Raw genomic sequence first — 12,856 nt, 5'->3', positions numbered from 1 at the left:
CTCCAGTCCACACAGCTGGGTATACCAGGGGTGGATCTGGGAAATATGTCCAGTAAATGTCTGTCTGGTTCCCCTTTACCTGACAGCCCAGCAGGGCAATTACTGTCGCTACCATCAAGACTGGGGTCCTGTTCTTTCCTAGGAGTCGAATCATTCGGGAGGATTGTCTATCTCTTCCAGAGGACTCTCTATGATTGCAGATGTTTCCTCTCTATGACCCTGACTTCTACGATCTTCCTCTGGGCTATCCTGATCTTGTTCGTACAAGCTCAAAGTCACATTCCTAACTTTCGGTTTAGCCCAGAGAGCTTTCATTTTTAAATGGCTCAAGGGAAAAGAAATTAACTTAGCCTCAGGCAGATTTTCCATTTGAATAGACTTAATAGCTCTCTGAATGCCTTTCAATAGATCTTCAGGGGACCAGAACTATGGCCCATGTATTCAAAAAGACAAATTTCTAAGGCTGTCCAAGTTTTTTGAATATTTTTGATGCCTCCAGGTAATTCATTAGAAAGGCAAATTTTTTTTTGTAATTTCCTCCCTAATTTCTCCCAAGTATGTAAATTTGGGGATTTTTGGTCATAAAATCAAGGGGAAAATTCACCTACAATCTTTAAGAATTGTAATAACTGAGTCTTTTTTTATCTGTTTTCCTTTCTGATTAATTATAGTGTCTAGAATAGTCAAATACATCTCCTTATCAGTAGAAGTTGAATTTCCCATTTTAATTAATTTAACGTCTCATTCCTTCAGTACCTCCAGGTACTTTTGTAACCCCAAATTGTCACCAATTCATTTATCTTTATAGCATGCTCCCACTCAATCTAGTTGAACTAAAATGCCCCACATTGGGCACCAATTCTGCTGTGCGACCAGCACACTGGCTTCATACAAGAGGTTCGTAGCATAGAAGTTAACTAGTGAGATCAAAATAAAAATACAAAACTCAATTTACCTTTTCCTTTGACCAGGTCTGAGATGGCCCTCCCTCTGGCTCCTGCCTGGAGCCACCCGGTGGGGCAGCAAGGTTTACACAGGAGTAGCAGGAGAGAGAGAAAGAGAGCATGCCAGGGAGTGGCCTTTTATTGGGGAACAAGAAATTCAGGGGAAAATTCCATCCAATGAAGGTCGAAGGGGACAGCATTTCAAGGTCAGGGTCAGTGTTTGGTCTCAGGGTCAATGGTCAGTCACACCCCCACACGGAAGGGCTCTGGAATCTAGAGAGGGTGGGGATTAGTTCGACACAGTTTCGCCAGAATGCCTCACACCCAATCAGGGAGGTGCCCAATCACGTGTGAGAATGGCTTCCCACATCCAGTGGCCTAGGAGTTGAGGTTTTATTGGCAGAATTACTATGAGCTATGGCATTCTTAGTAGAAAGCCGGATGGCATAGTCCCATTTTACAGTAACTGTTATTTTTCCTCTAAAATAAAAATCAATAACTCCCGGTAATACTTGGATTGCCTTTTTTAAATTGTTACGTTTCAAAATTAATCCTATACTTCCTGTAGGCAGTGGCCCATAAACTCTGGTAGGAATCTAACTCAGTCCCATTTCAGGCGTTAAATCAATCACCATTGTTGGTCGTGAGAGTATGGCCTGGGCACACCTTGCTGGTAAAAATGGCAGCTCGTCATGGCTGGCTGTGATGATGTCAAGACCTGTAACCTCTCTCCCTTCCCCTCATTTCCGGGCCTGGGGAGAGGCCCCCCCGAGAAGTTTTTTGATTGCTATTAGCAGGAAGTGAAGACCAAGATGGAGGCAGGATGAAGCCATATTGATCTATCTCCTCCCCTGTCACTTGGCCTCTCACCCTGTAATGGCACCGGCGCATACCAGGAAAGGCCCTTGACTTGTGGTGCTGAGACACAGTCTCGCACAAAATGACCATTTCTCCCACAATTAAAATACGGCCCGCGGGATTGGCATACCTGTGGCTGCAGATGAAATGCTTGCTTTAAAGTGGTGGTGAGTGTAAAACCTTGTAATGTAAGGGGTCCGGCGAAGCGTCGGAGAAGGAGAGACCACATGAGACTAGCTTCATGCAATGGCAAGGGGGATTTATTAGGGATCCGTTCCAGTGCGCTGGGGCTCTGTGCTCACTCAAGAAGGGAGAGCAGCCCAGAGCCCAGAGCAGAGGTCAAGCAGAGCTTAAGTACACTTTTTGGAGAGGGCGGTGGGCTTTGCATACATCAGAACAAATCATCATGAGGCGCGGGAAAATTGAACAACAATTCTGAGCCATGATTAGCACATTCATTGGCGGAAACAGTTTGGGCGGGGGGTGATTGGTCACTTCTAAGTGGGGTACACATTTAAACTGATTGGTTCTGGGACCTATATGCTTACGTGCCATGCTACCTGGAACCCTTAGCTATTAAACAACCAGGGAATAAATGGAGATATTTACTGGGCAGTTCCCACATTGTCCTAACAACTTTACAGAGATTACAGGTTCCGGGGATAGCAGGGGAATTGTAACAATAGACTTTTTCAATTGTAACAATTGTCTCTTACTTTTTAGCCCAGGCCTTGTAATCTAGAAGCTTTACAATGCCCTAGTCTTTTACACTTTAACTCAAGATTTTGCAGCTTAGAAATTTTACCTTTACAGTAATTGAGTCGGGCCAATATTCGAACAAAGGCAAATGAATTCTGAAACTGTCCCTTTTTTCCCATGGGACCTGAGAACATCCTGATAAAGTTTATTTGCATTTTCAAATGCTAGCTGCTTAACAATAAATTCACAAGCAACTGGATCACCTATTGATCTATTAGCCGTTTGATATAGGCAGTCCACAAAATCTGAATATTGCTCCTCGGCACCTTGTTTTATGTTAGTTAAAACTAAACTGGATTGGTCCCAGGAATTAATTGGTTGCCACGTGCATTTGGAGCATGTGGTTATCTGGTCATAAACTGCAAATTCATAATTCAACTGTTTTTCCAAGTTCGGATATTCACCCGTCCCCATAAGCATTTCTAAGGGGGTTTCAATATTTTGCCTTCGGTTTCTTTCTGCTTGCTCCATATAAAAATCTAACCAATATGATTTCCCAAGGAGGAAGTCTCCACCACTCAAACACGACCATGCAATAGATGCCCAATAGCTGGCTGGGAGGGGTTGATGACATACTGACTCAAGCAAGCTTTGTACAAATGGTGAATTAGGGCCATAAACATCACATGCATTTTTTAACTCCTTTACAGTTTTGAGGGGAATTACAGCATGTACACGAACACGCTAATCTTGCTTATTACCTATTCAAAGGGGGAAAAACTGAAACCTGGTAATATCTTCTCCCACTTCCTGCGCTCTCCTATACCCACGTTGTAATGATGTAAGGAAAGTCATTGTGAGTTCAGAGTACCTATTAAAATGTGTTCTCCCAACTGGAAGTGGCAAAATCTGTATAGCTGGCGCAGGTCCCACTAGAGGTAGTCTATTAAAATTTCCTGATAATTCCTGGATTTTATTGTCTGATTGGCCTCCCTCTGTCTGGGATTCCTCATCTGTGTCCTCATCGCTATCTTTTTTTTTTTTTTTCCTCATCGCTATCTTGATTTAATTTCCCAAAGCTTCAAGGGGGACTGTCTATCTCTCTAGGGACCTCCTCTCGGCTTTCCTGGGTAGGGCAGTTTCTCTAAGTGACTAATCTGGTCTAGTTCAGTTGAGGCTAAACACTCAGCCTTTGGTCTTGCCCTGAGGTTATCCGCCTGATGGGTGATTTGAATGGAATTTGATTCTGTTCTCAGCCTCCTTAAAAGAAGAGAGATTCTTTTTGAAGAATTAGCCTCAGCAGTTTTTCAAATTCTATAGATTTGATGGCTCTTTGAAACCCTTTCAGCAGGTCCTCTGGGGGGCATGGACTTTGATCTAAGTCATCAAAAAAGGCATATTTCTTTCCAAACTTTCTGAATATTATCTTTTGTACTTTTAGATAATTCGGCAGAGGGACATTCTTTATATAATTTTCTTCCTAATCTCTTCCAAGTACATAAATATGGTAATTCTTGTTCACAAAACCTTGCTAACCATTTTTACAAACTGTGATAGCTGGCTTTTTTTAAAAACTTTTTTTCATTTCTGATTAATTATACTCTCCAATATAGTCAAATACATGTCCTTATCTGTTGAAACTGAATTTCCCATTATTAATCTTTAACTTCCTTGGCTGAAAACTGTCTGCTACCTCCGTGACCCTACAAAAATTTTCATGGCCCAATAAATCTTTTTTTCTCTTTTTTAAAATTAGTTGCTCAAAACATTACAGTGATCTTGACATATCATACATTTGATTCAAAAGGGGTATGAATTCTTATTTTTCCACATGTACAGATTGCAGGATCACATTGATTATACAGCCACGTTTATACATACAGCCATACTAGTGTCTGTTGTATTCTGCTGCCCTTCCTATCCTCCCCTCCCCTCCCCTCCCATCACCTCTCTCTACCCCCATCTACTGCAACACATTTGTCTGTCTTTTTTTCTTCCCCCTCACACCATCTTATATGTAATTTTGCATAACAATGAGGGTCTCCTTCCATCTTCCCTGCAATTCCCCTTCTCTCTGTCATTCCCTCCCACCTCTCCCTGTTTAATGGTAATCTTCTCATGCTCTTCCTCCCTGCTCTGTTTTGAGTCGCCCCCTTTATATCAAAGAAGACATTCGGGATTTGTTTGTTAGGGATTGGCTAGCTTCACTTAGCATAATCTGCTCTAATGCCATCCATTTCCCTGCAAATGCCATGATTTTGTTATTTTTTAGTGCTGAGTAATATTCCATTGTGTATACATGCCACTTTTTTTATCCATTCATCTATTGGAGGGCATCTGGGTTGGTTCCACAGTCTAGCTATTGTGAATTGTGCTGCCATGAACATTGATGTAGCTGTGTCCCTGTAGTATGCTCTTTTAAGGTCTTTTGGGTATAGTTCAAGAAGGGGAATAGCTGGGTCAAATGGTGGTTCCATTCCCAGCTTTCCAAGTAATCTCCATACTGCTTTCCAAATTGGCTATACCAATTTGCAGTCCCACCAGCAATGTACAAGTGTACCCTTTCCCCACATCCTCACCAGCACTTGTTATTGTTTGACTTCATAATGGCTGCCATTCTTATTGGAGTGAGATGGTATATTAGAGTGGTTTTAATTTGCATTTCTCTGATTGCTAGAGATGTTGAGCATTTTTTCATGTATTTGTTGATTGATTGTATATCCTCCTCTGAGAAGTGTCTGTTCAGATCCTTGGCCCATTTGTTGAATTGGGTTATTTGTTTTTTTGTTGTTTAATTTTTTGAGTTCTTTGTATTGAAAGGGTAAAGTTTCTAAGCTGGAAACCTTGAATTGAAATGTAAAAGATTAGGTACTATTAAGTTCCTCTTTTACACCCAGATTCCTGAGATAGTTAAGACAACGCCCTACTGGCCATTCAGCCTAGGGCCCTGTGCAGTTCGTCACAGGGCCCGAACCAATCAGTTTGAATGTGTACTCAGTTTAGAAGTGACCAATCACCCCTGCCCAGCCTGTTCCCGCCAATGAATGGACTAATCATGTATCAGAGTTGTTGTTCAATTTTCCCGCGCCTCATGATGATTTGTTCTGATGTATGCAAAGCCCCCCACCCTCTCCAAAAAGTGTACTTAAGCTCTGCTTGACCTCTGCTCTGGGCTCCGGGCTGCTCTCCCTTCTTGAGTGAGCATGGAGTCCCAGCGCGCTGGAATGGATCCAATAAATCCCCCTTGCAATTGCATGAAGCTAGTCTCGTGGTCTCTTTCTCCGACGTTTCGCCTGACCCTTACAGTATACTTTGGAGATAAGAGCTCTATCTGAAGTGTGAGGGGTAAAAATTTGTTCCCAGGATGTAGGCTCCCTATTTACCTCTCTTATTGTTTCTCTTGCTGAGAAATAACTTTTTAGTTTGAATACGTCACTCAGGGAAATTCTCAGGGAGTTAGAAATAAAACACAGACACACAATTTTGCTTTAAACCCAAGCTCTGGGATGGCTCCTCTTGCTCTCTGCCTCAACCCTCCCAGTGGGGGAGCTTGGATCTACACAAGAGGAGAGAGAGAGAGAGAGAGAGAGAGAGAGAGAGAGAGAGAGAGAGAGAGGACACTTTGGAGTGGGCTTTTATTGGGGAACTCTAAATTCTGGGGAAAATCCTGTCCAATGCAGGTCAAGGAGGGCAATGTTTTAAGATCAGGTGAGGTGATTATATCCCTGGGGTTGTGGAGAGACATGCCTCTACACGAAGAAACCATCCCTGGAACCCAAGAATGGCAGGGCAGTCTAGCAGCATGGCTGCTGCCTGACACCTCAATTGCCCAGCCAGGGAGTGACTCGGTCACATGGGAGGTTGGTCTCCCACATTCCACTCTTCACACTCAATTCCGGGAGGGCAGTTCTTGTTTGCACTTTTAGAATAGAGTCCACCTCGGGCAGAGGTTCAATCAATGCAGAATTAACATGGAGGCCTGGATTCCACTGAGCTCTCAGGAAGTGTAAATAACATATTTCCTGCCATCCTTTCCTTATCTGCCACCACTGACTATCCCCTGTGTTGCCACATCCTGGCTGTCCCCTAAAGACTCATGTGATCTGCCTGGCAAAGGAGTTCCTGAGGAAGAGCCAGGGCAGCTTCTGCCCCTGAGGGCCAATGTCCTAGGTGAGTGCGGTCCTCTTTCTAGTCTTGCCTAGCTCTGGAGAGAGGGTGCCCAGTGGTCCAGTCCAGGCTTGGGCAGCTGAATCTTTGGCACCCAGAGCCAGGGCTGCAGGGAGCTTGACAAGCTGACTCTGTATCATTTGCTGCCAAGAGCACCCTTGGCAGCTATGAGAACTCACTGCTATGGGAGTCAATTGGCTGTGCTAGGTGGGCACTGAGGGAGATGGCTTGGAACTAGAAGAGGTGAGAGGTTATTTTGGCTACACCCTCCCTACCCACATTCATCCCCTAGGCTGCCTTTGACCATGCTCCTATCTCCACAGGAATACTGGACAGACACGCAGGAAACCTCAGCCTCCCCAACCCTGACCCTGTGACTTTTCTCAACATCTTTTATTTTTGGTACTGGGTATTGAACCCAGGGGCACTCAACCACGAAGTCACATCCCCAGAACATTTTATATTTTATTTAGAGACAGCATCTCGCTAAGTTGCTTAGGGCCTCACTAAGTTGCTGAGGCTATCTTTGAACTCAAAATCCTCCTGACTCAGCACCCCCCCCAGCCACCGTTTTACAGGTATGTGCCACCATGCCCAGCCCTACAACTGTTCTTTACCACTCCCCTCCACCACAGATGGGACAGTTTTTATTTGAGTGCAATCAAAAAAGTTTTGTGTCAAGGGAAACTTATGGTATCTGCAGGGAGGCCACTGTCAAGGGGACAGAAATGGGAGGAGAGACCACTGGCCCAAACATGTGGCCAGCCTCTCCCCTGCCTGGAAGCCCCCTCTGCCTGGCTTTGTCCAGCTTGGCGCTGAGGACACATTATTCTAGGGGGGCTCAGGAGACTCCCACCTTCAGTGTCCAGCTAGAATTTGATTGTAATCCAAATAGATAAAGGCAGAGAAGGTGGGGAGCTCTCCCTCCATGTGACCCTCTAATCTTCCTGTCCAGCCTCCTCAGCCCAGGGAAAGAAAAGCACCTGTGGGCTGTGCTCCACCAGCCATGAGCCACGCTCCTTGAGGTCCCACAGGAGCCATGAAGCATGGTCTACTCCAAGGCTAGTAGGCTCTGGCATCCTTGTCTTTCCCATCCCATGCTGCCTCAAAACAGCCCTCCTTGCTCTGCTCTGCCCCCAGTCCCTTGGCCCCGCCCACTCAGCACTCTGAACTTACCCTGGTTTTCAGAATCTGCAGATCCCAGAATACCAGAGGCTGCTCTGGCCTGAGCCCTTGGTGTCCAGACACTAGCCTGAAGCCAGCAGAAAGGTGAGCTGACCTGCACCCCATCTTTCCCCTCTGCTCTCCCTCTTTGACATGGTCCATTAGAAAAAGCTGAGTGTTCCCTCTCCTGAAGGCATGCATGTAGGGAGCACTTCAGGAACCAGGTTACAGCTGAGAACACATGTGACCCCTGGGCTCTTTCTCCTCATTTCATTCCTTTGGTTTTCTATGTGAAACCCCTGTGTTGAGTTTTATGAAACGTGTGTGTCTGGGCCCGAAGCAGGGGCACAGTGACATCCCCACTCCGCAAACCCTACCCCTTTTTGGGGGAACCATTTCCAGTGCTGCCTCCTCATCCCTTCCACTTTGGACCTAAAACCTCTGCTCAGAGAACAGAGCCACACTCCCCACTCCACACCTACATATACCTCCTGCATGCCCACAAGACCAGGACCTTGAGAGGCCAGGTGAATGCCAGAGTTGGGGTGGCTGGGCCAGACCCCCCTTGTCCTGCCCAGCTCCTGATTCCAAAGTCTTCCAAGTGCTCCTAATGCTTGAACAGGTCCCTTGTCTGGGACTACTACCCTTTCTGTTCATTCCCTAAGGACACCCCATCTCAAAAGGACAAATCCAGCCTGTCTGGGTCCCCCTCTTCTCTTCTGCTGAGTCATCAGAATTTTGCTCATTCACATGCAAATGTGGCTTCCCAGCAAGTTCCCCTGCTCAATTGTCATGTTAGTCTTGGAGCCCAGAGGGAGCTGGACTGGACAAATGGGATTCCTGCTCAGGCTGGCCTAGTGTGTTTCTGGATGTAAAGGGCCCCTGGAGCTCTGGAAGGGAATCAGCTCAGAGAGGAGCCCCTTGAGTGTAGGCTGTGAAGTGAGCACAAAGTAGTGAGAGCATCAAGCTGGCCAAGGAGCAATTAGGCCAGGCAGGCTGGGAAAGGACAGTCAGTTGTCTCTGTGGTAGAGCTCTTAGCTAGCAGGTAGGAACTCTGGGTTCCATCCTTAGTACCATAAACCTTCAAAACAAAACAAACAAAATAAAGAAGACAGACAAGGGAGGAATTTCTCATATGCTGAAGTACTTGCTAGGATTTTCTGGAAAGATTCCACAACTGTTTCTGAACTGTAGCTCCAGAGATGGCTTCTATGGCTCTGGGCTGTGCCAGGGCACTGGGGTCCTGGAAAGCTCTGCAGGTGAGCAGCAGGTGCAGCCTGAGCTCTGAACCACTGCACTGGGGATAGACCTGCCTTCTAATCCAGCTGCCACTTACTAGCTTAGTTAGATTGGGCAAATACAGGACTTCCTGAAGCCTCAGTATCTCAAAGCAACCATCCAGCAAATGCTGTTTTGTGATGGGACTCAGGAAGCACACCAGGCGCTGGTCCCTGACTCGGCAGCATGGAGCTGGTCCAGGATATCTACCGCCAGCCGCTGGTCAATGTGAAGGGGGTCCCACTCATCAAGTACATTGGAGAGATGGTGGAGCCAATTCAGAGCTTCCAGGCCTGGCCCGATGACCTGGTCATCAGCACCTATCCCAAGTCTGGTAAGTGAGGAGAGCCCATTGGGGCTGCAGGGTCCACCTTGATCAGCAGGGCCTGGCCCTCCACTCTGGTCACTTCTGTTTTTCTCTTTTTCCAGGTACCACATGGGTAACTGAGATCATGGAAATGATCTACCAGGATGGTAACCTAGAGAAGTGTCGCCGGGCCCCAACTTATGAACGGGTGCCTATCCTTGAGTTGAAATGGCCAGGGCTTTCCACAGGTGAGTGGTGGGATTCTGGGCGAGGTGACCTTAGAGGAAGGGGCTCCAGCTCATCACATCTTCTCCTGCCTGCACCTTAGGTGTGGACATTTTGAAAGAAACACCTGCCCCTCGGCTCCTCAGAACACACTTGCAACTGACCCTGCTTCCCCGAAGTTTTCTGGATCAGAAGGTGAAGGTGAGTGGCAGGGGACTCACTAGGCCATTCCAGCTTTGTCTCTACTCAAGTGGAAAGACAACCTGTCCTCACTGTGGTGGGCAAAACATGAGGAGTTCAGACCTGAGCACAGGGGAGCCCTGCGGCTCAGAGGCTCACAGAGGAGCTGGAGGGTCCTCTGCCTGCCTTGTTCTCCATCTGGGTGTGTGGGGTCATTCCAGGGGTGAGATTAGTATGAAGTAAGGCTCCAGAGACCAGCCAGGGTTTTCACACCAAAGCTGAGTTCCGGGACTGAGGTTGTGGCTGGGTGGTAGAGCACTTGACTAGCACATGTGAAGCACTGGGTTTGATTCTCAGCACCACTTAAATAAATAGAGAAATAAATAAATAAAGGTATTGTGTCCATCTACAAATAAAAATATGTTTCAAAAATCTAAGTTCAGATCCCAGCTGCCATAGCCATCCCTGAGGTCTTCAGCAAATCAGCCTCAAGGCCTCAGTGTGTTCCCTTGTCAAGCTGAGACGGGACCCCCTATGGGTGCTGTGAAGGGGGCCAGGCAGGCAGGAGGGCAGGCAATCCTGGGGTGTGCACGTGGGGTGGTGTAGCTGGCAAAGGGTGTCATCTGTCCCTGCAGGTGATCTATGTTGCCCGCAATGCAAAGGACGTGGCTGTCTCCTATTACAACTTCTACAAAATGGCCAAGGCACACCCTGAACCTGGCACTTGGGACAACTTCCTGGAGAAGTTCATGGATGGACAAGGTGGGTCCCAATCTGGAGGAAGGAGAGGGATGGAGCTCAGGAAGCCCACCTAAAACTCATACCAATTAGATGGTACTCCTTCCCCAGTGTCCTTTGGGTCGTGGTACCAGCACGTGCAGGAGTGGGGGGAGCTGAGCCGCACCCACCCTGTGCTCTACCTCTTCTATGAAGACCTGAAGGAGGTGAGACCGCATTCTAACACTTCTCTGCATGTCCTATCTCGGGGACAGGAACATCAGGGCACCTGCCCAGGCCCTCAGGACCCTCCCCATTGGTAGGCCCACCCAATCCAGGATTCCCCGCACTCTTCCCATTCCTGGCCGCAGAGCCAGCTCAGCTCAGGACCCAGCTCAGGCCTTATCTCCTAGCACCTGGGTCAGCTACACATGTGGTCACAGATGAGCAGTTTGTTGTTTTCATGTCTTCCTGCCTGGGGCCACAGTTCTAAAGAAGACTGTCCCTGCCCTCTCTCCTAAGGCACCAAGCAGGGCTCACTCCAGGACCCTAAGGCTGAGAGCTAGTCTTTTTGCTCCAGGGAAAGAGGCCCAGAGTGAAGAGTTAGGGCTGGGAGGTTTCCAAGTGGAAGGGGCCAGCTCCCCACTTGTGACACCAGAGAGGGGACTTCCCTTGTGTTTTCACTGTAAGTAATCCAGGCCCCCTCTAATGAGCCTGTCTCTTGTTTCAGAACCCCAAAAGGGAGATTAAAAAGATCCTGGAGTTTCTGGGGCGCTCCCTGTCAGAGGAGACGGTGGATCACATCGTCCAGCACACATCCTTCAAGGAGATGAAGAAGAATCCCATGGCTAACTACACCACTATGTCAACTGATTTGATGGACCACAACATTTCTCCCTTCATGAGGAAAGGTGTGTGCTGGCCAGGGTGGGTGTCTGGAGAAGGGAGGGTGGAAGCAGCTGCCAGAGCCTGCCCTGAGCCACTGGGGGCCACCTGTGTAGGGGGACTCAGACCCATTTTTCCCTCACCAGGTATCGTGGGGGACTGGAAATCCGTCTTCACTGTGGCCCAGAATGAGCGCTTTGATGCCCACTATGCTAAGAAGATGGCAGGCTGCAAGCTCAAGTTCCGCTGGCAGCTCTGAGTGGTGTCGTGGGGAGCCACTGCAGGGGAGCATGGGCACAAGCCTGACCTATGACCTCAGGAATAAAACATGATGTGTCCATCAGAGGCTGTCTTGGAATCCAGGAGGAAACCTGAGACAAAGTAAATCCCACTGGGACCAAGTAGGGACTTTGGCCCCACAGCCTATTGTGTCCCCCAGCCCTGCCTGGGTGGGAAAGAGGGTGTGCAGAGGGATGACCCAGGGACATGAGAGAAGGGGAAGAACACTGGATCCTGTAAGATGCTCTGTTGCCTCCTCCCTCTAGTCTCCCAGACAACTTCCCTTATTTTTGGATTTCCTGTAAGCCACCACATACCTCTGGGTTACACTGAGTGGAGGGGAGCAGCCATCTGCATAGGAGGTGTCTTCAAACAGGATGGAGTTTTCATCCAGGGCCTGTAGGATGCAGATAGGACCAGGACCCCTTCCTACTCCCTGCTGTCCAGAGCTGGTCCTCAGTGAAAGTGTCCTAGGGCAGAAGACAAAGAGCAGTGGGAAGGAAGGATGAGATGAGACTCCATCCCAAAGGGTCATGCTAGAATGGCAAGGTGTCTGGTGCCATTCAGGACCTCCATGTTAAGAAGATGAAACACAACCCAGAGGGTCACAGGCTGGTACAGGGGGAATTGTGTTCAGCCTGAATTAGGTTAATGGGACCCAGGTCATATGGGTCAGTACCAGCAAGAGAGGTGAAAGCAGGAGTCAGAAGGTCTGGGCACATGCACCCAGCTTGCACTATCTGACTGCCCAGAGGAGGAAGGACAGACAGGCAGAGCAGCCTGCTCCCTGGGGGGCAGGCTCAGGCTCAGGCTTACAGCAGGGATTCACAAGGTCCTTGAAGTTGTAGGTCCTTGAAGTTGTGAGGCCATGAGAGGAGAAAAGGGAAAGAATTGCAAGATGATCCCGTGCCCTGTCTGGGGTCCTGGTGTCATGGTGGGCCTCTCATTGGAGGCTGCCTTACTCTCTGTGGTCAGGGCACTGTATGTATCAGGGCACTGGAGAAGCAGGTGGTCCAGATATGTAAGACAATAGGAGCTGGCCCTCTGGATAAGGCCTTGGGGTCTTTCTCAGGGATGGCTTTCCACTGGGGCTGTGGGATGATGCACCTGTTGCTCAAGGTGTGTGTCTTGAGGGGATACCAAATTAGCCCAG

At 48.0% G+C, this 12,856-nt stretch overlaps 2 protein-coding genes across 3 annotated transcripts in view; both read left to right on the top strand.

Annotated features, from left to right (window-relative positions):
- Positions 1–12,856, top strand: part of LOC308651752 (sulfotransferase 1A1-like) — a gene marked incomplete at its 3' end in the record, with an annotated part of 235,386 nt that overhangs the window by 124,902 nt on the left and 97,628 nt on the right. The gene's annotated exons all lie outside the window — the stretch shown is intronic.
- On the top strand, positions 9,297–11,701 carry LOC308651753 (sulfotransferase 1A1-like; the record flags this gene model as incomplete). Of its 2 annotated transcripts, XM_081299223.1 has the most annotated exons (7): positions 9,297–9,444; positions 9,540–9,665; positions 9,746–9,843; positions 10,458–10,584; positions 10,672–10,766; positions 11,270–11,450; positions 11,571–11,701. In XM_081299223.1, 7 exons carry the CDS (start codon positions 9,297–9,299, stop codon positions 11,681–11,683), a joined length of 888 nt encoding a protein of 295 aa, XP_081155349.1. In that variant the 3' UTR covers positions 11,684–11,701. The 2 variants fall into 2 exon arrangements, with proteins under 2 accessions (XP_081155349.1, XP_081155350.1); XM_081299224.1 differs by lacking the exons at positions 10,458–10,584; positions 10,672–10,766.

This window comes from Spermophilus citellus (assembly GCF_964194105.1).
Source record: "Spermophilus citellus genome assembly, chromosome: 6".
Lineage (NCBI taxonomy): Eukaryota > Metazoa > Chordata > Mammalia > Rodentia > Sciuridae > Spermophilus > Spermophilus citellus.
The sequence above is the reverse complement of the archived record's forward strand: the minus strand, read 5'-3'. Positions and strand labels throughout refer to the sequence as shown.